The sequence below is a fragment of the Ranitomeya variabilis genome, chromosome 1, assembly GCF_051348905.1.
Source record: "Ranitomeya variabilis isolate aRanVar5 chromosome 1, aRanVar5.hap1, whole genome shotgun sequence".
NCBI lineage: Eukaryota > Metazoa > Chordata > Amphibia > Anura > Dendrobatidae > Ranitomeya > Ranitomeya variabilis.
The window spans coordinates 1,028,458,258-1,028,485,783 of NC_135232.1; the positions used below are offsets into that span (position 1 = coordinate 1,028,458,258).

General features: G+C 43.4%; 1 protein-coding gene across 1 annotated transcript in view; it reads left to right on the top strand.

The window, feature by feature from the left end:
- CYP4V2 (cytochrome P450 family 4 subfamily V member 2) overlaps window positions 1-27,526 on the top strand; it is a 184,876-nt gene that overhangs the window by 150,269 nt on the left and 7,081 nt on the right. Inside the window, exons 8-10 of the mRNA XM_077279636.1 lie at window positions 7,315-7,417; window positions 13,529-13,663; window positions 13,911-14,090. Coding sequence (XP_077135751.1) covers window positions 7,315-7,417; window positions 13,529-13,663; window positions 13,911-14,090 — 418 coding nt within the window. The remainder of the gene's footprint in view (window positions 1-7,314; window positions 7,418-13,528; window positions 13,664-13,910; window positions 14,091-27,526) is intronic.

A 27,526-nucleotide genomic window follows, 5' to 3' on the forward strand; every position in this document is an offset into this window, starting at 1 on the left:
CATACACACACGGCTCTGCTCCGTACACCTCATACACACATGGCTCTGCTCCATACACCTCATACACACACGGCTCTGCTCCATACACCTCATACACACACGGCTCTGCTCCATACACCTCATACACACTCAGCTCTGCTCCGTACACCTCATACACATGCAGCTCAGCTCTGTACACCTCATACACACCCGGCTCTGCTCCGTACACCTCATACACACCTGGCTCCGCTCCACACATCATACACACCCAGCTCCGCTCCGTACACCTCATACACATGCAGCTCTGCTCCGTACACCTCATACACACCCGGCTCTGCTCCGTACACCTCATACACACCTGGCTCTGCTCCGTACACCTCATACACACACGGCTCTGCTCCATACACCTCATACACACCCGGCTCTGCTCCATACACCTCATACACATGCAGCTCTGCTCTGTACACCTCATACACACACGGCTCCGCTACATACACCTCGCACACACACTTACCATGGCAACCAGCACAGCAGAGTCCTGCAATCCATGGAGGTCCAGATCATGTGACTTCTGACTCCTCCCCTCCTGTGACCTCATCACAGGTCCTGTTTGCACAGAGCAGCCAAGGTGCAGGGATGACCGGCTGGTGGGTTGTGAGCAGGGGCGCGCTAGTGACTGCAAGTGTCAGGGATTATGGAGAGTCGGCACCAGGTGTTCTGACTGCTGCTCTGCCGCCCCGTCTTTCAGTGACGACTGCCGCCTGAAGCAAAGGGCTCAACTTGCCCCATGATAGCGGCGCCCCTGCTTAGACAACACTTAAATGGGTGCTCAATGGCGCAGATAATAAACCCTACAACATAATGATACAACCTTTAAAATAAAGTATTAGCAATATAGCTAACAATCATTCAATTAGATTGATTAAATCTTCGTGCGGCGATTCATCATTTATCATCCTGGGAAACAACTGTCCAATAACCTTTCTGTATCAGAAGGTCATCCAAATGGAAACACTAAAGCTATTAAAACTAGCACAAGAGACAAACAACCAAATTAAAAACCAAAATAAACAGCATATATTTACAAACAATATTTACACCATGTAATCAAAGTATGTAACTGAACAGATGATCATAGGAAAGGAGCATAACTTATATTTTCATTCAGCCCAGATGGTTGCAATGTGCCCAAGGTCCAGATCCATCTGGACTCTATCTGAGCTAATTTCCTCAAGACATTACCCCCCCAGATATTGACATCAACCATATCAATCCCCCTCACCCTCAAAAGGCTACTGTTACAGTCATGGTAAAGTTTAAAATGACGGGGGATTGTTTTAACCCCTTCACCCCCGGAGCTTTTTCCGTTTTTCCGTTTTCGTTTTTCACTACCCTCCTTCCCAGAGCCATAACTTTTTTATTTTTCCGTCAATTTGGCCATGTGAGGGCTTATTTTTTGCGGGACGAGTTGTATTTTTGAACGACATCACTGGTTTTAGCATGTCATGTACTAGAAAACGGGAAAAAAATTCCAAGTGCAGTGAAATTGCAAAAAAAGTGCAATCCCACACTTGTTTTTTGCTTGCCTATTTTGCTAGGTTCACTAAATGCTAAAACTGACCTGCCATTATGATTCTCCAGGTCACTACGAGTTCATAGACACCTAACATGACTAGGTTATTTTTCACCTAAGTGGTGAAAAAAAATTCCAAACTTTGCAAAAAACAAAACAAAACAAAATTGCGCCATTTTCCGATACTCGTAGCGTCTCCATTTTTCGTGATCTGGGGTCGGGTGAGGGCTTATTTTTTGCGTGCCGAGCTGGCGTTTTTAATGATAGCATATTGGTGTAGATACGTTCTTTTGATCGCCCGTTATTGCATTTTAATGCAATGTCGTGGCGACCAAAAAAACGTAAATCTGGCGTTTCGAATTTTTTTCTCATTACGCCATTTAGCGATCAGGTTAATGCTTTTTTTTATTGATAGATCGGGCGATTCTGAACGCGGCGATACCAAATATGTGTAGGTTGGGCGTTTTTTTTATTGATTTATTTTGATTGGGGCGAAAGGGGGGTGATTTAAACTTTTATATTTTTTTTATTTTTTTCACATTTTTAAAAACTTTTTTTTTTTACTTTTGCCATGCTTCTATAGCCTCCATGGGAGGCTAGAAGCAGGCAAAGCCCGATCGGCTCTGCTATGCAGCAGTGATCATAAGATCGCTGCTACACAGCAGATTTGCAGGTGTGCTGTGAGCGCCGACCACAGGGGGGCGCTCACAGCCACCGGCAATCAGTAACCATAGAGGTCTCAAGGACCTCTATGGTTACAATGGATGAGCATCGCCGACCCCCGATCATGTGACGGGGGTCGGCGATGCGCTCATATCCGGCCGCACGGCCGGATGCGGTAGTTAAATGCCGCTGTCTGCGTTTGACAGCGGCATTTAACTAGTTAATAGCGGCGGGTGATCGCGATTTCACCCGCCGCTATTGCGCACACATGTCAGCTGTAAAAAACAGCTGACATGTCGCGACTTTGATGTGCGCTCACCGCCGGAGCGCACATCAAAGCGGGGGTCCCGACATGTGACGTACTATTCCGTCACATGTCGGGAAGGGGTTAAATGTGGATGAGCCCTCATGGGTTGCCGCAGCAGTAATACCCAACACGTGTTCTCTTATGCGCACTGTGTGCAGTGACCCCTGTTACAGGTAGGGGGCACTACATGGTCTTCCCAGAAAATGCATGGAGGCGTATTGAGGCCATAGGAATGTATGGCAATCGCAGGCATAACAGTGGTAATGAGTCAAATTATTGTGAATGGCCAGTATGTGTTTCACAGAGGAAGACACTCTGCACTGCCAGCCTGAAGTAAGGATGTTCTTGGACCTGTAGTCCTACAAGTAAATTGTGTTGTTTTAGAGGGAGACTGGCAGGGCTAGTTCTGTGAGCTGGGTGGGTCAAACCAGCCACACACACATACCTCCCACCTGTGGGGGTGGTTAGAGCTTTATAATGTGACCAGGGTGTGGGTCACATGGGTTGAGAGTGTTTGGACCTGAATGGTCTGTGCTGAAGGTCCTAAAAACCCTATGTGTTGGTAGTGCTACCTTCCTGAATAGCACGTGGTGGGGGTTTGGACCTGGTGGCCTGGGTGTTGGTCGAACATCCAGAATAGCAACCAGACAGGGCTACATACCTGTGTGTTGGACGGTCCCAGGTGGGGACAGATGTCCTGAATAGCGCACAGGGAGACCGTGGTCCTGGATGGTCTGTGTTGGAAGTTCTTGTGAGTGGGGTCTTCGTGGAAGCACCTGAGAGACCGTGGTCTGTGTTGGGGAAGCTACCGTCCTTTGGTGGGTCTGGACTGACTGAGGTGTGCCTGCCAGGCAAGTTGGTGATCCCCATAAGGCAGGTTTCCCAGAAATACAGGACTGAAAGGGAGTCAGCGTGAGGTGCGGAGCTCCTAGAAGGTAACTCCAGACAAGAGGATTGTAATATATGGCAGAGAAGTGTATCTGCTATATGTACTGTACGGTCACCCACGGCAACTGGTCATAACCGGACCAGTGTGTTTAGTTTCCGCAAACTAATGTTGTGAAGTCTAGACTATTTTTTTATAAATAGACTATTTTGTGTTAAAAACTGTGCCCGTTTGCATTTATGCCATTGCCAAGCGAGTATCCCCCAACATATGCAGTGAGTGCAATCTTACAGCACTTTAAATTGACGTGTGGTTAAACCAACATAGATTTTAGCGCAGGGACAAGCAAAGAAATTTTTCCTATTGGTTCATTTTGATCACTGTAAGAGACCTAAAAAAAAAAAAAAAAAAAAAAAAATAGTAAATAAGATAACCTTTTAGTTAGGTAAAAATAATGAAATTAAAAAAATATTTATTTCCATTTTTCCATTAGGGTTAGAGTTGGGCTAAAGTGAGTTGGGCTAAAGTGAGTTGGGATAAAACTAGGGTTAGGGTTGGGCCAAAGCTAGGGTTAGGGTTGGGCTAAAGCAAGGGTTAGGGTTGTGCTAAAGCTGGGGTTAGAGCCGATCGAGTTGTGCCAGCTCCTAGTCTCAGTGAAGCATGGCAAAAGTAAAAAAAAAGGTTTTAAAAAAATTAAAAAAGTATAAAAGTTTAAATCACCCCCCTTTTGCCCCATTCAAAATAAACCAATAAAAAAAAATCAAACTTACACATATTTAGTATCGCCAAGTTCAGAATTGCCCGATCTATCAATTTGGTCACCGAGACATTGCATTAAAATGCAATAATGGGCGATCAAAAGAACCTTATCTTCACCAATATGGTATCATTAAAAGCATCAGCTCTACACGCAAAAAAAGAAGCCCTCAGCCAATCCGAGATCACAAAAAATGGAGACGCTACGAGTATCGGAAAATTGCGCATTTTTTTTTTTCAGCAAAGTTTGGATTTTTTTTCACCACTTCGATAAAAAAGAACCTAGACATGATTGGTGTCTTTGAACTTGTAATCACCTGTAGAATCATAATGGCAGGCCAGTTTTAGCATTTAGTGAACCTAGCAAAGAAGCCAAACAAAAAACAACTGTAGGATTGCACTTTTTTTGCAATTTCACCGCACTTGGAAAGTTTTTCCCATTTTCTAGTACGCGACATGTTAAAACCAATGGTGTCGCTCAAAATTACAACTAGTCCCGCAAAAAATAAGCCATCACATGGCCATATTATCTGAAAAATGTAGATGCAGACACGGAAGCCTCAAAAGCACCGATACATCAGAAAGTGGAGAAACTAAAAAATGAAATGACCTCAACGTGAAGTGCACCAATCTGAAGTTACTTTCACTGTCTGTAATTGGATATGAATAGCTGAAATTGTTGAGCCATTCAAAGACGTTAACTACAGGGAGGTTTGGAAAAAAGCTCCGATCATGAAGAGGTAAACCCTTATAACTTCCTAACAAAAAAAATTTTGTTTCCAAAAGTCTGCTGGTGGAAAGTAGACATGTGGGAAATGTTATTTATTAACTGTTTTGTGTGACATATTTCTCTAATTTAAGGGCATAAAAATTCAAAGTTTGAAAATTGCTAAATTTTCAAAATTTTTGCCATATTTCCATTTTTTTCACAAATAAACGCAAGTTATATCGAATAAATTTTACCACTTACATGAAGTACAATATGACACGAAAAAACAGTCTCAGAATCATCTGGATCCATTAAAGAGTTCCAGAGTTATAACCACATAAAGTGACAGTGGTCAGAATTGTGAAAATTGGCCTGGTCATTAAGTACGAAATTGGCTCGGTCACTAAGGGGTTAAGTGTTTCTTAATTGTTTATGACAAACAAACATAAAAACTTAGATTTCTTTATCACCTTATTAACTTTAAGCCATTTTTAGAATATATTTTTACATTATCTGGCTTGGATTTCCAATTTTCATATTGTCCTCCAGATACAAATTATAAATATTTTCAATGTTGTTGTAGTAAGAATGAATCTTAATAGATACTGGCAGGCCATGGGTTCACATGGATCAGATTAACAAATCCAATATGTAATTACTGCATGATCCGTGGAAGAAATCTGTGGATGTCCACAAATCCATGCAAGGTTTATCCACAATGGATATTTTTCCATGATACAGCCAATAGTTTAAACTACTTGGTAATGTCTTATACCATGCAAAAGGGATTACAACTAGCCTATTTACATGTATAGGATGGGGAATGTTTGGGCTTTTAAACCTATCTTAGCATGTAATCTGTGATGAAATTCATGTGCAGCCCACAGTGTGTGAACAAGGCATAAATGGGGAAGTAAAACTCTAATAAGTCCCAGTATTGTAGCCATAATAACTATGCCTATGCAATATGCCTTTTTCTCCTCCATGCTCTCTCTTTTCTATCTCCGGTCCTCTACTTCAATGAATAAAGATGTGATGCCCATTGAGACATCATATGATCATATCATCCTCAGACACAGATCACTTGGTGGCAAGATGTTTTTTATACAAACTAATACAAAACTCTTCATAATCAAATGAAGTGTTTAAAGAATTAAGGCCCTGATTCATCAATTTTTTTACACCAAAAAGTGGCGGAAAAGCTTTGAAAAGTTGCAAAATTTTGTGAAACTCAAGAATTGCACCAAAATCTTGTAATTTTTGGTGTTTTCAATTCAGTTTCTCTCTGCTCTTTTGAGTTTTAGGTATAGAATCCTGATAACAGGGTCATTTTAATCAAACACCAAAGTGTAATCAGTTATTTAAAGGCATTATGTAATGAAGACACCCACCTTTCCATAAAACCGATTGCATTTACCCTCTCAGAATTCCCCTCAGTGAAGCAGAATCTGAATCTAGTGGACTTGACTGTCCTTATAGTAAAATGAATAGCAGCCACATAAAATTGTGCATAGTTGGCTGTGGTTTCCACAGAATGAAAGGGAACCTGGCGAATCAAATGAAATCAGTGGTCTCTGGCGAGATAATTCTTTTGTAATTATTTATCTGATAAATGGATTTAAAATAAGAATAGTTGATAATTGATGTCCTCAGTATTGCAAATTGAAATACTGCTATGTAAAAAGGGAACTAATATTAGACTTCCACTGACATTTTATGGTGGGTAAATATCCCAAGTTGTAATAGTACTTTAAGGGCGTGTGCAAGCCTTAAAGGGAATATGCCTGTGGGCTGAACTCTCCTAAGCCATCTACATAGGCATGCAGTTCATAAAAAGCTGAATAAAATACTACCTTGATTTGATGTCTTATTCCAGAGAAATCCATATTTTTCTTATAATGTACATGAGCGTTAAGTTCCATAGGTGGGTCATAGATCTCCCTGAGAATTTGCCACCATAGAGTATTGTAACTGGAAGGGGGCATTATCTGTGTGAGACATGTAATGGCTGACAGTATGCTCTTCTGATCTACATGTCTCACACTTCCAATGCTTCCTCTCATTTAAAATAATCTCTGGAGGTAAAATCTCAGGGAGATCTGTGTCTGACCTGTAGATCTTAAAAACAAATTTACATATTAAGAAAAATTAGCATTTTTCTGAAATAAGACATTGGTTTGCAGGTATCATAGTAATATTTTATTCAACTCTCTATAACCTGCATGCCTACATAGGCATAGGAGGGTTGATCCTACAGACATAGGCCCTTTATTTATTTTCAGTGGAAATTTCTGTGCCAAAAATAAATTTCTTGGCAGGAAAAAAAATAATTCTGCTAGTTGGTTAATTCTTACAAATAAGTTTTGCTTTATAAACAATTTGCCATTTTAGTGGTAATATAATCCAACAATGCAATAACTGTCTTATAATTTTATATTCAGGGCCATGATACCACTGCTGCTGCACTTAACTGGGCCTTGTTTTTAGTGGGATCTCATCCTGAAGTTCAGAAGAAGGTACACAAAGAGCTAGATGACACATTTGGTGAGACCAGTCTTCAATACATGATTTCTTAGGCAGTTATTAGTTACTAGACTGTGGCCCGTTTCTAATGCATCGGGTATTCTAGAATATGCATGTCCCCATAGTATATGGACAATGATGATTCCAGAATTCGCGGCAGACTGTGCCCGTCGCTGATTGGTCGAGGCAACCTTTATGACATCATCATCGCCATGGCAACCATTATGACATCTACGTCGATACTGTGCCCGTCGCTGATTGGTCGAGGCGAATTCACGGCAAACTGTGCCCGTCGCTGATTGGTCGAGGCAACCTTTATGACATCATTGTCGCCATGCTGTGCCCGTCACTGGCGGCCTCGACCAATCAGAGACGCGGGATTTCCAGGACAGAGAGACAGACAGACGGAAAAACCCTTAGACAATTATATACCGTATTTTCCAGCGTATAAGACGACTGGGCGTATAAGACGACCCCCAACTTTACCAGTTAAAATATAAAATCTTCTTAAAAGTCGGGGGTCTTCTTATACACCCTATGTCGTCTTATAGGGCCGGTGAATATGTGCCTTTTGGGGGGGGGGAGTGGTCCTGATGACGACAAGGGGGCGTCTCACAGGAAAGTGAGTATCCCCCATTACCTCATCATAGCGCTGCAGCGTGGGGTCTCTGTCCTGTGGGGCGGCGGCTCCTCTTCTGCAGTGTGGGGCCTCTGGTGCCATGGGGCGGCGGCGGCGTATCTTCATGCAGTCGGGGCTCCTCCGGCATCTCCGTAAAGCTCGGAGGCCCCGCGGCGCTGGCAGCTCCATCGGTACAATGCGGTGGCCTCCGGGAAAATGGCCGCTGCTCAGATTCAGATCTCGTCCCGAGATCTCGGGAGACGAGATCTGAATCTGAGCAGCGGCCATTTTCCCGGAGGCAGCTCAATAGGTGTGATGCGGTGGCCTCCGGGAAAATGGCCACTGGGGGCGGCGCATGCTCAGATTCAGATCTCGTCCCGAGATCTCGGGACACGAGATCTGAATCTGAGCAGCGGCCATTTTCCCGGAGGCCACCGCATTGTACCGATGGAGCTGCCAGCGACGTGGGGCCTCCGAGCTTTACGGAGATGCCGGAGGAGCCCCGACTGCATGAAGATACGCCGCCGCCGCCCCACAGCACCAGAGGCCCCACACTGCAGAAGAGGAGCCGCCGCCCCACAGCACAGCAGCCGCCGCTCCCAGCACAGAGACCCCACGCTGCAGCGCTATGATGAGGTAATGGGGGATACTCACTTTCCTGTGAGACGCCCCCTCGTCGTCATCAGGACCACTCCCCCCCCCACCCACCATATACACCCGGCGTACAAGGCGATACCCGGCGTATAAGACGACCCCCGACTTTTAAGAAGATTTTCAGGGGTTAAAAAGTTGTCTTATACGCCGGAAAATACGGTATATAGATTTGTTAGTCAACAACATGAGTCTCTGTCATTCCCAGTCTATTAAATAGCTCAGCCTGTGATGCATGTATGTCTAATGGAGAAAAATTCAAATAAAAAAAAATATAGTTAAAAGGAAGAAAGTTACCAGAAAAGGTGCTGTCTGGTTTTAAAGTAAAATATCCTAAAGAATTGATCAGCTTTAAAGTGAACTTGTCAGCAGGATTTTAGTAAATAAAGTACAGACAGGGCCATATTGGCTTTGTCATACTGAGTAAAATGATACCTACAGTAAGGTGCTTGCACAGATTAAGCTCTTGGAAGTGTTTAGGAAAATGGAGCCAGTGGCTGCGCATGCGTTGAATGCTCAGTGCAACAGGTGCCATTTTACTGGAGCCCGCCATTATTTCTAGCCATGGGCTATGCTTGCGCAGATTGATCTAAAGTCAAGCTTCAGTGTACACTGAGCAATCTGTGCGTGTGCAGCTGCCGGCACCATTTTCCTGAAGACTTCCAAGAAGTCAGTCTGCGCAAGTGCTGCTCATGGCTAGAACGGCGTCGGCTCGAAATCTGAATACAAGGAAACTTCTTACAAACATTAAATAAATTCTACTTAACAGATTTCTTCACCTGAGGTATCATTGTAATCAATATGAAAGCACCAATATAAAGCTGTACTTTAATTAGTACAATTTTGTTGACAGGTTCTCTTTAAGTTAGCAGCCAGATTCATGACCTGCAAATTCTGTGACAGGCAGCTAATTGATGCTGTATGACTGGCTAATGCCACAAGACTGACAAGATAGCAGAATAGAGTCTGTGCAGGGAGGCGTTCAAATAAAAGCTCTATATAGCGCTCAGGGAAGCCTGATTAGTATACAGGATCTTTGTGAACTATTATTATAGCAATATTTACTGCTCTCCATTGCTGCTACCCTGTATTTGTCCACCCTCCTGAGTCTTTGCTGACAAATCTGCAGTGGTGACATCCCGACTCCAACATGTGACCACTGAAACCAATCATTGGGCTTAGCGGGCATGCTGACGAAGATGACATAAGACTGCTGAGAACAGTAATTGGCTGTAACATTCTGGTGTCACCGGTGCAGCCATAATAAGCAGCAAAGAATAGGCACTGAAATCGTACAGACTCTTTGTTGCTACCTTGTCACTCCTGTTCTATTAGACAATCATGTACATGAGCTAACTGCCTGTCACAGAAGCTGCAGGACATGTATCCTAATTCTACCCTGTAGCAGACAAAGTAAAAGAAAGAAAAACCGACCAAAAAGTCCAAAGAAATATATTTTATTGCTTGCGAAAAAGTTAAAATCAGACACAATAATGGAAGAATAATGTGTGCAAGGACAATACCAAATTGTAAAAATACAAGGATGCACATTAAAAAGATAAAAAAGTGTAAAATAAGGGGTGACAAAAATGTATAAAAATATATAAAAAGTATATACAGGTATTGCGTAAATAAAGCAATATAAAATTAGAAAAATGTGCACCATAAAATACTGAGTGCAAACATGTGAAAAACAGAGCAGATCATTGCTTAATAATCAAGTGTGCAAAAATAAAGTACCCATATGTTAGCAATGCTAATAAAGAATGAAGGGACCAAGCTTCAGTGAATAAAAGTATAGTACACAATTAAGCGCCCATAAATGAGCTTACACAAATGATGCAGTCTCGCTGTTTATGGCGTACCGACCCAACATGCATTTCGGCTTACTGTATAGCCTTCTTCAGGGGCTGAACTGGCCTATGGAAAATTGGTATAATACACTTGAATAACCATGTACAAACAAGGACAGTATATCAAACCATGTACAAACAAGGACAGTATATCATCATTCAGACATATAAACTACCCAGTGTATTTCATAGATTCCTAGGCAAATTTGTGAATGATCACAATGTAATATTTGCATAAAGTTGAACAATAGGATTCCAACACCAAAGTTAATGGTTGGCCGTTGATTTCCCAGTCTAAAACTGCCCAGTAGTTAGTATTTTATCCATTCTTTACAAAAATAAGTTTTAGCTTTATAAGCCTTTTAGACTATTAGTGAGCACAGTAAAGTTTGTAAGTGAAGAGATCTTGTTTGCTTGACATTACAGCTTCTTCAATGATCTGCGTAGTGATAAAAACTAGCAGAAAAGCAAGCTGACCTTCAATATGAACAGGACTAATGGCATTGACAAGTGCCTACTGGGCAACAAGTGGTTCATTGAGTAACTAAGGCTGATTTAGATAATGTGCCCAGAAATCTTCTTTAACCACTTGGCACAAAATTGCGCATCTGTGCATCTTTAGTGGGAGATAATTCTTACAGAATACCATAAATGTTCAGCATGGTAATTTAATTCACAGCTGTGCCCATGCAATCAATAACATAAGGGCGATTGTGATTGACTGAAGCTGACAACAGTGTCGACCAGCTCACCCCTAAACATTATAAATCTCAGCAATTCCTGTTGGAGTTAATATAATCATGACTGGTGCAGTACGTTTTGAAGATCAAGAAAAAAAATGCCATGAATAATGACACATTTATCAAAATATTTCCCATTGCTTGATAGATTTTATGCTCCCAAGACATGTTAGAAGCCTTTCTCTCCTAATCGCTCATGTAAATAGACACCAATATTTTCCGACAAAAAACGAAGCACATTTTTAATAAATTTGCCACCATATAAAACATCCATAAGCGATGCACTTTTTACAGACACTTTGCAAAATGTTCGGAGTACAGGAAAAAAACAATATAACTCCACTTTCTAGGTAGTGTTTCCACATTGCTTCTTCTGGCAGAGTATTTATGTGATTTGTAAAGATCAGCACGGAAAAGCCAGTAAAAAATGGCTTTGACCACTTTACTAGCTCACTTAAGGTATGTGCACACGATGACTTTTCTAGGCGTCTATACTATGTCTCCTGCCTGAAAAAGGATATGCTAAAAAGAACATTCACATTCATTTCTGTGTAAAAACTACTTGCTAAGTAGATGTTCAGCATTTTACCTGATTAAAGGGGTTGTCCAGTACTGGGAATATCCCTTCTGAATCTCTATTTTTAACCTCAATAAAATATTAACACTTAAACTAACCTCCGGTGCTGACGTCGTTCCAGTGGTGTTGACACAGACTCTCTGGGGGGCTGCATGACATAACCCTGCAGCCAATCAGTGCTGGTGCAGCGCCCCAGAGTCCTGGTCGTTGCAGTACTGTGGCTCCGCCACTAAGGGGAGCTATGGTACGTCTGATGGCACTGAAGGAGTTCATCTGACCAGGTATCACAGACACCAATACATTTCACAGTCGGGCCTCCAGGGGGAGCTAAGGGTTCTATTCACTAGGCCACTCCCCACCATTGTGGGTAAACTGGGGGTCGGGCAGGAAGTTAGAAAAGAAAGCTGACTCGGTTGGAACCAGGCAACACCTTGTGGCAGAGGGTGTTGTGGGGGAAGATACAGTAGGGTCTCTGTCAGGGGTGGGATCCTGACAGAGGCTTGGCAACTTGAACGAACGTAACGGGACCGTGCCTGCTCAGGATAGCGGCGGTGCCCAAGGAAGGATCAGAAGCGAGATAGATTGTGCTGAGTGAGAAACGAGATCAAAGCAAGAGGAGAAATACCAGTAGGAGTCGTGCTGTAAGACCGAGGCAACATCCTACTGAGGCGCACTACCGGTGGCCGGAACGCCGAGGGAGTATTACAACATTCAGCTTCAAGCAATACTCTAAACAGCGGCAGGACAGTCAGTCTAAGGCGGGCTGTCTCACTTAAATCACCTATGCAGTCTTGGGGGGCAACTTGTGGAGAGGGGCGACTCTAGGGTCCCGGAAGAGCTCCGAGCCTACCCGTCAAACGGGTGCCGTCCCAACCGTAACATCAGGGAGGGACGGAGGATTAGCAGAACATCATCTAATCGAGTTGTGATGGAACTTAAGAAACAGACACAACAGTTGTGGGGACTTTCTGTAAGCACAGCAGGGAAGGACCGCAACACATAGCGCTAGAAGGAAGGCACAGATTTCCACCTGCAAAGAGGACTCTAGAGGTGCCATTGGACCAGCCGGACTTGCGCAGCCTGGTTATCCGGATTCCGGACTGAGGACCCAGAGATCTTCAGTAAAGAGGTAAAGAGACTGCAAACTTGGTGTCCTTGTTATTTACTGCACTGCACCACTATCATCATCTATCCACATCCCTCACTGTGCTGCGCCCCTCGGCAGGGTCACGGACCGGGGCCTAGCCACCGTGACAACCCCAGAGCAGAGACTCAGAGGCCCGGTACCGGGTACCCCTCGGCCCTGCGGCAGTGGGGGCGCTACACTGTCTTCGCTTTTCCTTCCGACAAATCAAGACATCCGGAGGAAGAGATAGCCACTGCTGCTCTCACTTTCTCCGGATGTCAATTACGTCTGAAGGAAGGAAAAGCGAAGCCAGCACTGCATGACGGCAGTGATCGTGTGAAATAACAATGTCAGGCAATCCCCAGGAGAACCAGTGCCCACACTTCTGTAATGGTGTTGACATCAGAAATGAGTGTAAGATTTATTATTTTACTGGGGGGGGGAAATATAGGGTTCCAGAAGGGATAATCCTAGAAGTGGACAACCCCTTTAATTCTTCAAATAAGGCAATGCAAATTAATTTAACTCTTAATGTGTTAACTGATGCATTATGTTATTCTCTTTAGGTCAGTCTGACCGGCCAGTGACAATGGAAGATATGAAGAAGCTGCGATATCTTGAAGCAGTTGTTAAAGAAGCCCTTCGAATTTTCCCTTCAGTGCCATTCTTTGCACGGACCATTACTGAAGATTGCACCATCAGTAAGGAACTTTATCTAATGGGGAAGTGTGTCACTTTGAAAATATTTGCATAAGTGGGAATAAACAGTTTATTTTTGCATACAATTAAGCCTAATATAGGGAGTTGTAAAATTAGAGGACTTGAAACAAAGTAGAGTGACTTCTGTGTTATGTTGGTGCCGGTCCACATACAGTATAACTATAGTCTATGTTGCCATGTATGATACCAATATTTGTAAGACTTATAGACTTATGTTTGATACTACAGGAGGATTTACTGTACCCAAAGGTGTGAATGTAGTTATTGTGCCTTATGCTCTACATCGGGATCCAGAATATTTCCCTAAACCTGAGGAATTTAATCCAGAAAGGTTTTTCTCTGAGAATGCAAGTGGGCGTAATCCATATGCATACATACCATTCTCTGCTGGTCTCAGGAACTGCATCGGTAAGTGGCAATATTCCAAACACTAGTAAACACTATACATGTATTCAGCCTCCTGTAGATGTGCATGTTCACCATTTCTTATTTGATAGAGTCTAAAATCTGAGCATATGAATTAGTAGAGAGCAAGATCTGTTGATAGGCACATTCCAGTAACTTTGAGGAAATCTTATAATGCAACCCATCAGCTTCCATGACACAATATTGAACTAAATCGAATTAACGATTACGGTAAACGTTTATCACCTTTTAATAGGAGGAGTGATAAATGTCTGCTTGTTGGAAGTCCTACCGCTGGGATTCATTGGAACAAAGGTTACAATCCTTCTTTCATCTTTCCCACTTCTGGGAGTGAATGGAGCGGCATGGGTAGACATTTTATTGAACTGAAATACATAGTCAAGTGTTATAGTTGGCTATTTCCATCCGTACCAATGATTTGATTGACAATGTGCATGCTTGACCATACCTCTCCATTCATTACTTGAAGCAGTGAGAAAGATTAGAAGATCATAACCCTTGCTTTGGTAATCAAGGGGTCACAGCAATTAGATATTAATTATCAATCTTATTGCTCATTTTAAATAAATAAACCTCTCTAAAGTAATTATAAGAGTACATTTATTCAGTATTGAATTATATTAGGCATCTTTTTTGGCTGAAACCAATATACAGTATTATGCAAAAGTTTTAGGCTTGTATGTAAAAAATGCAAATGCTGAAAAGTAAGAATTCTTTAAAAAAATAGAAGTGTTAATACTTTATTTTTATCAATTAACAAAATGTAAAGTGAGTGAAGAAAAGAAAAATCTAAATTAAATAAACATTTGCTGTGACAACCATTTGCCTTAAAAACAGTATCTATTCTTATAGGTATAGTTAAGGGTTTTTGAAGGAAATCAGGAGGGAGATTGTTCCAAACAATTGGAGAACAAACCACAAATCTTCTGTGCATGTAGGCTTGCATGAATCCTTTTGTCTCTTCATGTGGGGTCTAAGGGGTAACGTTTCTCCTTATGGAGAGTGACATACCATCTCTGGCTTGTCAAGGTAAGGAGGCTTATTCGCCGTCCAATGCTCCTCTGGGAATTTAAATATGTAAATTGCCTCTTCCGAGAAAAAGAGGACTTTACTCTATAGCGCCACCTGTTGGAAGTAGCGATCCTACAAGTCACAATCAACCCTTTAACAAGCCAGAGATGGTATGTCACTCTCCATAAGGAGAAACGTTACCCCTTAGACCCCACTCCAGAGCCTCTCACCTAGCCAAGTCAGTTCTCATACTTCACACTGACGAGGGCCAACAGCCCGAAACACCGTGTCTGCGAATTGAGATACTGATTTGGCTTTTATCCTAAGTCATATTGCACGACTCGTTAAAGGGTTGATTGTGACTTGTAGGATCGCTACTTCCAACAGGTGGCGCTATAGAGTAAAGTCCTCTTTTTCTCGGAAGAGGCAATTTGCATATTTGTCTCTTCATGTCATCTGAGACAGAATCAAAGATGTTGATCTCAGGACACTGTGGGAACCATATCACTTCCAGGACTCATTGTTATTCTTTTCACTGAGGATACATCTTAATGACATTGGCTGTATGTCTGGAGTCATTGTCAGGCTTCAGAATACTATACAACCAGTCAATTGCCTCGCTGATGGTATTGCATGATCTTCTTGTATTTCTCAGCATTGAAGACACCATTAATTGCCAATGTTGAGGATTGCAGTAGCTGCAGTAGCTGAAAGACAAATCATGCTTGCTTCCTTTTCGAAATGGAAGATGTAGCTGCCAATTCTGAGCTGATGGCATTGCTGGACAAGTAGGACCCAGATACACTCATCTAATGTTGAGAGAAGTTTGTCCAGAAGTGGTTTTCATAGAAGAACTGTAGCCAAAAATCCATACCTTTGACTGACATGGAAACAAGATCAAGTGACTCAACTTTGTACAAAAACCTAGGAACTGTGCTTTAAAAAGTGGCAGCAGGATCTCTGGACTGATGAGTCAAAATATGAAATATTTGGCTTTAACAGAAGACAGTTTGTTCACGGAGGGCTGCAGAGCGGTAGAGTAATTAATGTCTTCAGGCAACTACGAAGGATGGTGAAAAATCAATGCAAATTTGGGGCTGCACTTCAGCAAATGGAGTTGGGAATTTGGTAAAGAATAATGGTGTCCTCAAAGTTGAGAGATGCAGGCAGATACCTATCCATCATGCAGAAACATCAGGGAGACACCTTATCGGCTCCATATTTCTGCAGCAGGACAATGACCCCAAACACACAGACTTATAGGACAGGAATGCTCCTCTGGACATTTAAATATACAAATAGCCTCATTAGAGAGGAAGAGAACTTAAACTCTAATGCCTCCAAGAAGGTGTTTCTTGAAGAATTGTTGTTTGATTCTGTTTAGAAGGCAAATGGTGGTTATATAAAATTTTTGATTGATTTACATTTATCATTTGTTCATTCATTTTGCATTTTGTTAATAAAAATAAACAATTAACATTTTTATTTTTAAAGATATTTTATCCTATCAGCATTTTTTTTATACCTGTCTAAAAGTTTTGCTCAGCACTGTATTTGAGGAAAAAATAGCACAGCATGCAGTACGGTTCTTCCATTCTAAATGACGGACACTAGAACAGAAGCAGATAGACCCAATTGAAAGCAAAGGGGAATGTCAAATGCCATTACTGTCAAATCAGTTTCTGGAATAAATAAATAAGTCATTAAGTTGATGATCATGCCTCTCCTGTTTTAGGCCCCCTTCACACATCCATATAATACTGGTGCAAGAAAAAATGGTACCGTTGTCATCAGTGTTTTGGATCAGTGAGCCATAAGTGTGTCATCAGTGTGCCAGCCATGTGCCATCCTTTTTTTTCCCTATATGGCTTAAGAGAGATTGATTGAAAAGCTTCTTGCATACTTTTCAATGTTAAACATGTACAGCATACGGATGGCACACAGATGACAAATAAATGAAAACCATGTGCCATACATGTTTTACATGGACTCATAGACTTGTATTGGCCCTTGTCATCTGTGTTGCTGATGAAAAGCAGACATATCTCAGTGTGGTATGCACAGACACAGGCCTGTTATGGTTCTCAATGGCAAGAGAACATAGCCCAGCAAAAATAAGAACTAGCTCTTGGAAGGATGGAAACTAAACTGACCATGAACTAAACCTGCCGCACAACTAACAGTAGCCGGGTAGCGTAGCCTGCGTTTTATCCCTAGACGCCCAGCGCCAGCCGGAGGACTAACTAATCCTGGCAGAGGAAAATATAGTCCTGGCTCACCTCTAGAGAAAATTCCCGAAAGGCAGACAGAGGCCCCCACAAATATTGGCGGTGATTTTAGATGAAATGACAAACGTAGTATGAAAATAGGTTTAGCAAAATTGAGGTCCGCTTACTAAAAAGCAGGAAGACAGAAAGGACACTTTCATGGTCAGCTAAAAACACTATCAAAACACCATCCTGAAATTACTTTAAGACTCTAGTATTAACTCATAACATCAGAGTGGCAATTTCAGATCACAAGAGCTTTCCAGACACAGAAACGAAACTACAGCTGTGAACTGGAACAAAATGCAAAAACAAACAAGGACTAAAGTCCAACTTAGCTGGGAGTTGTCTAGCAGCAGGAACATGCACAGAAAGGCTTCAGATTACAATGTTGACCGGCATGGAAGTGACAAAGGAGCAAGGCTAAATAGCGACTCCCACATCCTGATGGAAACAGGTGAACAGAGAGGATGATGCACACCAGTTCAATTCCACCAGTGGCCACCGGGGGAGCCCAAAATCCAATTTCACAACAGTACCCCCCCCTCAAGGAGGGGGCACCGAACCCTCACCAGAACCACCAGGGCGATCAGGATGAGCCCTATGAAAGGCACGGACCAAATCGGAGGCATGAACATCAGAGGCAGTCACCCAAGAATTATCCTCCTGACCGTATCCCTTCCATTTGACCAGATACTGGAGTTTCCGTCTGGAAACACGGGAGTCCAAGATTTTTTCCACAACGTACTCCAACTCGCCCTCAACCAACACCGGAGCAGGAGGCTCAACGGAAGGCACAACCGGTACCTCATACCTGCGCAATAATGACCGATGAAAAACATTATGAATAGAAAAAGATGCAGGGAGGTCCAAACGGAAGGACACAGGGTTAAGAATCTCCAATATCTTGTACGGACCGATGAACCGAGGCTTAAACTTGGGAGAAGAAACCCTCATAGGGACAAAACGAGAAGACAACCACACCAAGTCCCCAACACAAAGCCGAGGACCAACCCGACGCCGGCGGTTGGCAAAAAGCTGAGTCTTCTCCTGGGACAACTTCAAATTGTCCACCACCTGCCCCCAAATCTGATGCAACCTCTCCACCACAGCATCCACTCCAGGACAATCCGAAGATTCCACCTGACCAGAAGAAAATCGAGGATGAAACCCCGAATTACAGAAAAAGGGAGACACCAAGGTGGCAGAGCTGGCCCGATTATTGAGGGCAAACTCCGCTAAAGGCAAAAAAGCAACCCAATCATCCTGATCTGCAGACACAAAACACCTCAAATATGTCTCCAAGGTCTGATTCGTCCGCTCGGTCTGGCCATTAGTCTGAGGATGGAAAGCAGACGAGAAAGACAAATCTATGCCCATCCTAGCACAGAATGCTCGCCAAAATCTAGACACAAATTGGGTACCTCTGTCAGAAACGATATTCTCCGGAATACCATGCAAACGGACCACATTTTGAAAAAACAGAGGAACCAACTCGGAAGAAGAAGGCAACTTAGGCAGGGGAACCAAATGGACCATCTTAGAGAAACGATCACACATCACCCAGATGACAGACATCTTCTGAGAAACAGGAAGATCCGAAATAAAATCCATCGAGATGTGCGTCCAGGGCCTCTTCGGGATAGGCAAGGGCAACAACAATCCACTAGCCCGAGAACAACAAGGCTTGGCCCGAGCACAAACGTCACAAGACTGCACGAAGCCTCGCACATCTCGAGACAGGGAAGGCCACCAGAAGGACCTTGCCACCAAATCCCTGGTACCAAAGATTCCAGGATGACCTGCCAACGCAGAAGAATGAACCTCAGAAATGACTTTACTGGTCCAATCATCAGGAACAAACAGTCTACCAGGTGGGCAGCGATCAGGTCTATCCGCCTGAAACTCCTGCAAGGCCCTCCGCAGGTCTGGAGAAACGGCAGACAATATCACTCCATCCTTAAGGATACCTGTAGGTTCAGAATTACCAGGGGAGTCAGGCTCAAAACTCCTAGAAAGGGCATCCGCCTTAACATTCTTAGAACCCGGCAGGTAGGACACCACAAAATTAAACCGAGAGAAAAACAACGACCAGCGCGCCTGTCTAGGATTCAGGCGTCTGGCGGACTCAAGATAAATTAGATTTTTGTGGTCAGTCAATACCACCACCTGATGTCTAGCCCCCTCAAGCCAATGACGCCACTCCTCAAAAGCCCACTTCATGGCCAAAAGCTCCCGATTCCCAATATCATAATTCCGCTCGGCGGGCGAAAATTTACGTGAGAAAAAAGCACAAGGTCTCATCACGGAGCAATCGGAACTTCTCTGCGACAAAACCGCCCCAGCTCCGATTTCAGAAGCGTCGACCTCAACCTGAAAAGGAAGATCAACATCAGGCTGACGCAGCACAGGGGCGGAAGAAAAGCGGCGCTTAAGCTCCCGAAAGGCCTCCACAGCAGCAGGGGACCAATCAGCAACATCAGCACCCTTCTTAGTCAAATCAGTCCATGGTCTAACAACATCAGAAAAACCAGCAATAAATCGACGATAAAAGTTAGCAAAGCCCAAAAATTTCTGAAGACTCTTAAGAGAAGAGGGTTGCGTCCAATCACAAATAGCCTGAACCTTGACAGGATCCATCTCGATGGAAGAGGGGGAAAAAATATATCCCAAAAAGGAAATCTTTTGAACCCCAAAAATGCACTTAGAACCCTTCACACACAAGGAATTAGACCGCAAAATCTGAAAAACCCTCCTGACCTGCTGGACATGAGAGTCCCAGTCATCCGAAAAAATCAAAATATCATCCAGATACACAATCATAAATTTATCCAAATAATCACGGAAAATGTCATGCATAAAGGACTGAAAGACTGAAGGGGCATTTGAAAGACCAAAAGGCATCACCAAATACTCAAAGTGGCCCTCGGGCGTATTAAATGCGGTTTTCCACTCATCCCCCTGCTTAATTCGCACCAAATTATACGCCCCACGGAGATCTATCTTAGAGAACCACTTGGCCCCCTTTATGCGAGCAAACAAATCAGTCAGCAGTGGCAACGGATATTGATATTTAACCGTGATCTTATTCAAAAGCCGATAATCAATGCACGGCCTCAAAGAGCCATCTTTCTTAGCCACAAAGAAAAAACCGGCTCCTAAGGGAGATGACGAAGGACGAATATGTCCCTTTTCCAAGGACTCCTTTATATATTCTCGCATAGCAGCATGTTCAGGCACAGACAGATTAAATAAACGACCCTTAGGGTATTTACTACCCGGAATCAAATCTATGGCACAATCGCACTCCCGGTGCGGAGGTAATGAACCAAGCTTAGGTTCTTCAAAAACGTCACGATATTCAGTCAAGAATTCAGGAATCTCAGAGGGAATAGATGATGAAATGGAAACCACAGGTACGTCCCCATGCGTCCCCTTACATCCCCAGCTTAACACAGACATAGCTTTCCAGTCAAGGACTGGGTTATGAGATTGCAGCCATGGCAATCCAAGCACCAACACATCATGTAGGTTATACAGCACAAGAAAGCGAATAATCTCCTGGTGATCCGGATTAATCCGCATAGTTACTTGTGTCCAGTATTGTGGTTTATTGCTAGCCAATGGGGTGGAGTCAATCCCCTTCAGGGGTATAGGAGTTTCAAGAGGCTCCAAATCATACCCACAGCGTTTGGCAAAGGACCAATCCATAAGACTCAAAGCGGCGCCAGAGTCGACATAGGCATCCGCGGTAATAGATGATAAAGAACAAATCAGGGTCACAGATAGAATAAACTTAGACTGTAAAGTGCCAATTGAAACAGACTTATCAAGCTTCTTAGTACGCTTAGAGCATGCTGATATAACATGAGTTGAATCACCGCAATAGAAGCACAACCCATTTTTTCGTCTAAAATTCTGCCGTTCACTTCTGGACAGAATTCTATCACATTGCATATTCTCTGGCGTCTTCTCAGTAGACACCGCCAAATGGTGCACAGGTTTGCGCTCCCGCAGACGCCTATCGATCTGGATAGCCATTGTCATGGACTCATTCAGACCCGCAGGCACAGGGAACCCCACCATAACATCCTTAATGGCATCAGAGAGACCCTCTCTGAAATTCGCCGCCAGGGCGCACTCATTCCACTGAGTAAGCACAGCCCATTTACGGAATTTCTGGCAGTATATTTCAGCTTCGTCTTGCCCCTGAGATAGGGACATCAAGGCCTTTTCCGCCTGAAGCTCTAACTGAGGTTCCTCATAAAGCAACCCCAAGGCCAGAAAAAACGCATCCACATTGAGCAACGCAGGATCCCCTGGAGCCAATGCAAAAGCCCAATCCTGAGGGTCGCCCCGGAGCAAGGAAATCACAATCCTGACCTGCTGAGCAGGATCTCCAGCAGAGCGAGATTTCAGGGACAAAAACAACTTGCAATTATTTTTGAAATTTTGAAAGCAAGATCTATTCCCCGAGAAAAATTCAGGCAAAGGAATTCTAGGTTCAGATATAGGAACATGAACAACAAAATCTTGTAAATTTTGAACTTTCGTGGTAAGATTATTCAAACCTGCAGCTAAACTCTGAATATCCATTTTAAACAGGTGAACACAGAGCCATTCCAGGATTAGAAGGAGAGAGAGAGAGAGAAAGGCTGCAACATAGGCAGACTTGCAAGGATTCAATTACAAGCACACTCAGAACTGAAGGAAAAAAAAAAAAAAAATCTTCAGCAGACTTCTCTTGTCTCTCCTTTCTCTGTCAATTAATTTAACCCTTTTGGGCCGGTCAAACTGTTATGGTTCTCAATGGCAAGAGAACATAGCCCAGCAAAAATAAGAACTAGCTCTTGGAAGGATGGAAACTAAACTGACCATGAACTAAACCTGCCGCACAACTAACAGTAGCCGGGTAGCGTAGCCTGCGTTTTATCCCTAGACGCCCAGCGCCAGCCGGAGGACTAACTAATCCTGGCAGAGGAAAATATAGTCCTGGCTCACCTCTAGAGAAAATTCCCGAAAGGCAGACAGAGGCCCCCACAAATATTGGCGGTGATTTTAGATGAAATGACAAACGTAGTATGAAAATAGGTTTAGCAAAATTGAGGTCCGCTTACTAAAAAGCAGGAAGACAGAAAGGACACTTTCATGGTCAGCTAAAAACACTATCAAAACACCATCCTGAAATTACTTTAAGACTCTAGTATTAACTCATAACATCAGAGTGGCAATTTCAGATCACAAGAGCTTTCCAGACACAGAAACGAAACTACAGCTGTGAACTGGAACAAAATGCAAAAACAAACAAGGACTAAAGTCCAACTTAGCTGGGAGTTGTCTAGCAGCAGGAACATGCACAGAAAGGCTTCAGATTACAATGTTGACCGGCATGGAAGTGACAAAGGAGCAAGGCTAAATAGCGACTCCCACATCCTGATGGAAACAGGTGAACAGAGAGGATGATGCACACCAGTTCAATTCCACCAGTGGCCACCGGGGGAGCCCAAAATCCAATTTCACAACACAGGCCTGGTTGCAGGCACACCCTCTGCAAACTCGATTAATACATTCCTGGTTTCAATCAACTTCTCTACAGAAGGGCTTCAGATACTCACTGTGCTGTTTGGTGACATGGTGAGTATCACACTCAACATGGACCAGAGGAAACAAAGGAAAGTGTTGTCTCAGGAGATTAGAAAGAACATGATAGACAAACAAGTTAAAGGTAAAAGTTATGAGACCAACTCCAAGCAGCTTGATGTTCCTGTGACTACAGTTGTACATATTCAGACAATTAAGATCCATGGAACTGTAGCCAACCTCCCTGGACGTGGCCGCCGGAGGAAAATGAATGACAAATCAAAGAGACAGATAACACGAATCATAACAAAAGAGCCCAGAAAAAACTCTAAACAGATTAAAGGTGAACTTCAAGCTCAAGGAACATCAGTGTCAGATCGCACCATTCGTCGTTGTCTGAGCCAAAGTGGACTTCATGGGAGATTACCAAGGAGGACACCATTGTTGAAAAAAAATCATAAAAAATCCAGATTGGAATTTGCCAAACTACATGTTGACAAGCCACAAAGCTTCTGGGAGAATGTCCTATGGACAGATGAAACACAAATGGAACTTTTTGGCAAGGCACATCAGCTCTTTGTTCACAGATGGAAAAATGAAGCATATCAAGAAAAGAACACTGTCCCTACTGTGAAACATGGAGGAGGCTCTGTTATGTTCTGGGGCTGCTTTGCTGCATCTGGCACAGGGTATCTAGAATCAGTGCAGGGTACAATGAAATTTCAAGACTATCAAGGGATTCCAGAGAGAAATGTGCTGCCCATTGTCAGAAAGCTTGGTCTCAGTTGCAGGTCATGGGTCTTGCAACAGGATAATGACCCAAAACACACAGCTAAAAACACCCAAGAATGGCTAAGAGGATAACACTGGACTATTCTGAAGTGGCCTTCTGTCAGTCCTGACGTAAATCCTATTGAGCATCTTTGGAAAGAGCTGAAACATGCCGTCTGAAAAAAGGCAGCTTTCAAGCACGAGACAACAGGAGCAGCTTGCTCTTGAGGCATTGGCTAAAATACCTGTCGAGAGGTGCAGAAGTCTCATCGACAGTGGTGGGCACCTCAAAATGTTGTGTGTTGTGAACTCTATTTTTGGGCTCCCTCTTGTGGTCACAAGTGGTACTGTGTGAGTGCTGTCTTTGGGCTCCCTCTGGTGGCTCTTTGTGTCTTTCTGCAGGTTTGTGGCTGGCATCAGCTGTCTTGTTATCTGGTAGTTGGTTTCCTATTTAGCTCACCTGGACTTTCAGTTGTTGCCTGCTGTCAATGTATTCAGTGCTATTTGGAGCTCTCCTGCATTCCTTCATTATCAGTCTCTTCAAGAGAAGCTAAGTTTTTGTTTATTCATTTTTTGATCACCAGTGTTCAATATGTTTCTTGGTTGGTGATTAGTCCTTGTCCAGCTTGCTTATATGTGATTTCCTCGCTTGCTGGTAGCTCTAGGGGGCTGAGTTTCTCCCCCCACACCGTTAGTTGGTGTGGGGGTTCTTGTATTCTCAGCGTGGATATTTTGCATAGGGTTTTCTACTGACCGCACAGTTCCCTATCTGTCTTCTGCTATCTAGTATTAGCGGGCCTCATTTGCTGAATCTGTTTTCATTTCTACGTTTGTATTTTCCCCTTACCTCACCGTTATTATTTGTTGGGGGCTTCCTATATCTTTGGGGTTATTTCTCTGAGGCAAGTGAGGTCTTATTTTCCCTCTAGGGGTAGCTAGTTTCTCAGGCTGCATCGAGACATCCAGGATTTTAGGCACTTTCACCGGCTACCTTTAGTGTGTTTGGTTAGGATCAGGTTTGCGGTCAGTCCAGTTACCACCTCCCTAGAGCTCGTTTCTATGTTCAGTAACTTAGCTAGTCCGTTTTGTGATTCTCAGCCACTAAGGATCATAACAGTACAGCAGGCCAAAAAGTGTTTAATGCATCGCAGAAGTGGGATAAGAGAAGTCCTGAGTACAATTGTTTTTTTTTCCTCTCCCTTTGCTGCAGTCTGTCCAGCTTCTCTCATCCCCTTAATCTCTGGGTGGTTTTGAGTTCAGCTGCAGACATGGATATTCAGAGTCTGACTTCTAGTGTGGATCATCTTGCTGCAAGGGTGCAAAGCATTCAGGATTTTGTTGTTCATAGTCCTATGTCAGAGCCAAAAATACCTATTCCTGAGTTGTTTTCTGGAGATAGATCTAGGTTTCTGAATTTTAAGAATAATTGTAAATTATTTCTATCTTTGAGACCTCGTTCCTCTGGTGATTCCGCTCAGCAAGTTAAAATTGTTATCTCCTTGTTACGTGGCGACCCTCAAGATTGGGCTTTCTCCCTGGCGCCAGGAGATCCTGCATTGCTGAATGTGGATGCGTTTTTTCTGGCACTTGGACTGCTTTATGAGGAACCTAATCTTGAGAACCAGGCAGAAAAGGCTTTGCTGGCCCTCTCTCAAGGTCAGGATGAGGCAGAGGTGTATTGTCAGAGATTTAGGAAGTGGTCGGTGCTTACTCAATGGAATGAGTGTGCCCTGGCTGCAAATTTCAGAGAAGGTCTTTCTGAAGCCATTAAGAATGTTATGGTGGGGTTCCCCACGCCTGCAAGTCTGAATGACTCAATAGCTTTGGCCGTTCAGATTGATCGGCGTTTGCGGGAGCGCAAATCTGCGCACCATCTGGCGGTGTTTTCTGAACAGAGACCTGAGTCTATGCAATGTGACAGAATTCTGACCAGAAGTGAGCGGCAAAGTCATAGACGTCAAAATGGGTTGTGCTTTTACTGTGGTGATTCTACTCATGTTATCTCAGCATGCTCTAAGCGCTTAAAAAAATCGCTAAACCTGTCACCGTTGGTACTATACAGCCTAAATTCATTTTGTCTGTTACTTTAATTTGTTCTTTGTCATCCTACTCGGTTATGGCTTTTGTGGATTCAGGTGCTGCCCTGAATCTGATGGATTTGTCGTTTGCCAGGCGCTGTGGTTTTGTCCTGGAGCCTTTGGAATTCCCTATTCCACTGAGGGGAATTGATGCTACACCATTGGCTGAGAATAAGCCTCAGTATTGGACTCAAGTGACCATGTGCATGACTCCTGTACATCAGGAGGTGATTCGCTTTCTTGTGCTGCATAATTTACATGATGTTGTAGTTCTGGGTCTGCCATGGCTGCAGGCCCATAATCCAGTTCTGGATTGGAAAGCTATGTCTGTGTCAAGTTGGGGTTGCCAGGGGATTCATGGCGATGCTCCTTTGGTGTCAATTGCTTCTTCCACTCCTTCTGAGGTCCCTGAGTTTTTGTCGGACTACCAGGATGTGTTTGATGAGCCCAGATCCGGTGCCCTGCCTCCTCATAAGGATTGTGATTGTGCTATAAATTTGATTCCTGGTAGTAAGTTCCCTAAGGGACGACTTTTTAATTTGTCTGTACCAGAACATGCCGCAATGCGGAGTTATATAAAGGAGTCTTTGGAGAAGGGACATATTCGTCCATCCTCCTCCCCTCTTGGTGCAGGATTCTTTTTTGTGGCCAAGAAGGATGGTTCTCTGAGCCCTTGTATAGATTACCGTCTTCTAAATAAAATCACGGTCAAATTTCAGTATCCTTTGCCATTATTGTCTGATCTGTTTGCTCGGATTAAGGGGTCCAGTTGGTTCACCAAGATAGATCTTCGTGGTGCGTATAACCTTGTGCGTATTAAGCAGCGGGATGAATGGAAAACAGCATTTAATACGCCCGAAGGCCATTTTGAGTACTTGGTGATGCCTTTTGGACTCTCTAATGCTCCTTCTGTGTTTCAGTCCTTCATGCATGACATCTTCCGAGAATATCTGGATAAATTTATGATTGTGTATCTGGATGACATTTTGGTCTTTTCTGATGATTGGGAGTCCCATGTGAAGCAGGTCAGGATGGTATTTCAGGTCCTGCGTGCTAATGCCTTATTTGTGAAGGGCTCAAAATGTCTCTTCGGAGTACAGAAGGTTTCCTTTTTGGGTTTTATTTTTTCTCCTTCTACTATTGAGATGGACCCAGTCAAGGTCCAGGCTATTCATGACTGGACTCAGCCTACATCCATTAAGAGTCTTCAGAAGTTCTTGGGTTTTGCCAATTTTTACCGTCGCTTCATCGCTAATTTTTCTGGCGTGGTTAAGCCCTTGACGGATTTGACCAAGAAGGGTTTTGATGTGACTAATTGGTCTCCTGCGACCGTGGAAGCCTTTCGGGAGCTGAAGCGCCGGTTCTTTTCAGCTCCAGTCTTATGTCAGCCTGATATCTCTCTTCCTTTTCAGGTCGAGGTTGATGCTTCTGAGATTGGAGCAGGGGCTGTTTTGTCGCAGAGAAGCTCTGATTCCTCTGTAATGAAGCCTTGTGCTTTCTTTTCAAGAAAGTTTTCGCCTGCCGAGCGGAATTATGACGTTGGTAATCGGGAGTTGTTGGCTATGAAGTGGGCATTTGAGGAGTGGCGAAATTGGCTCGAGGGAGCTAAGCATCATGTGGTGGTCTTGACTGATCACAAAAATCTGATTTATCTCGAGCCTGCCAAGCGGCTGAATCCTAGACAGGCTCGTTGGTCGTTGTTTTTATCCCG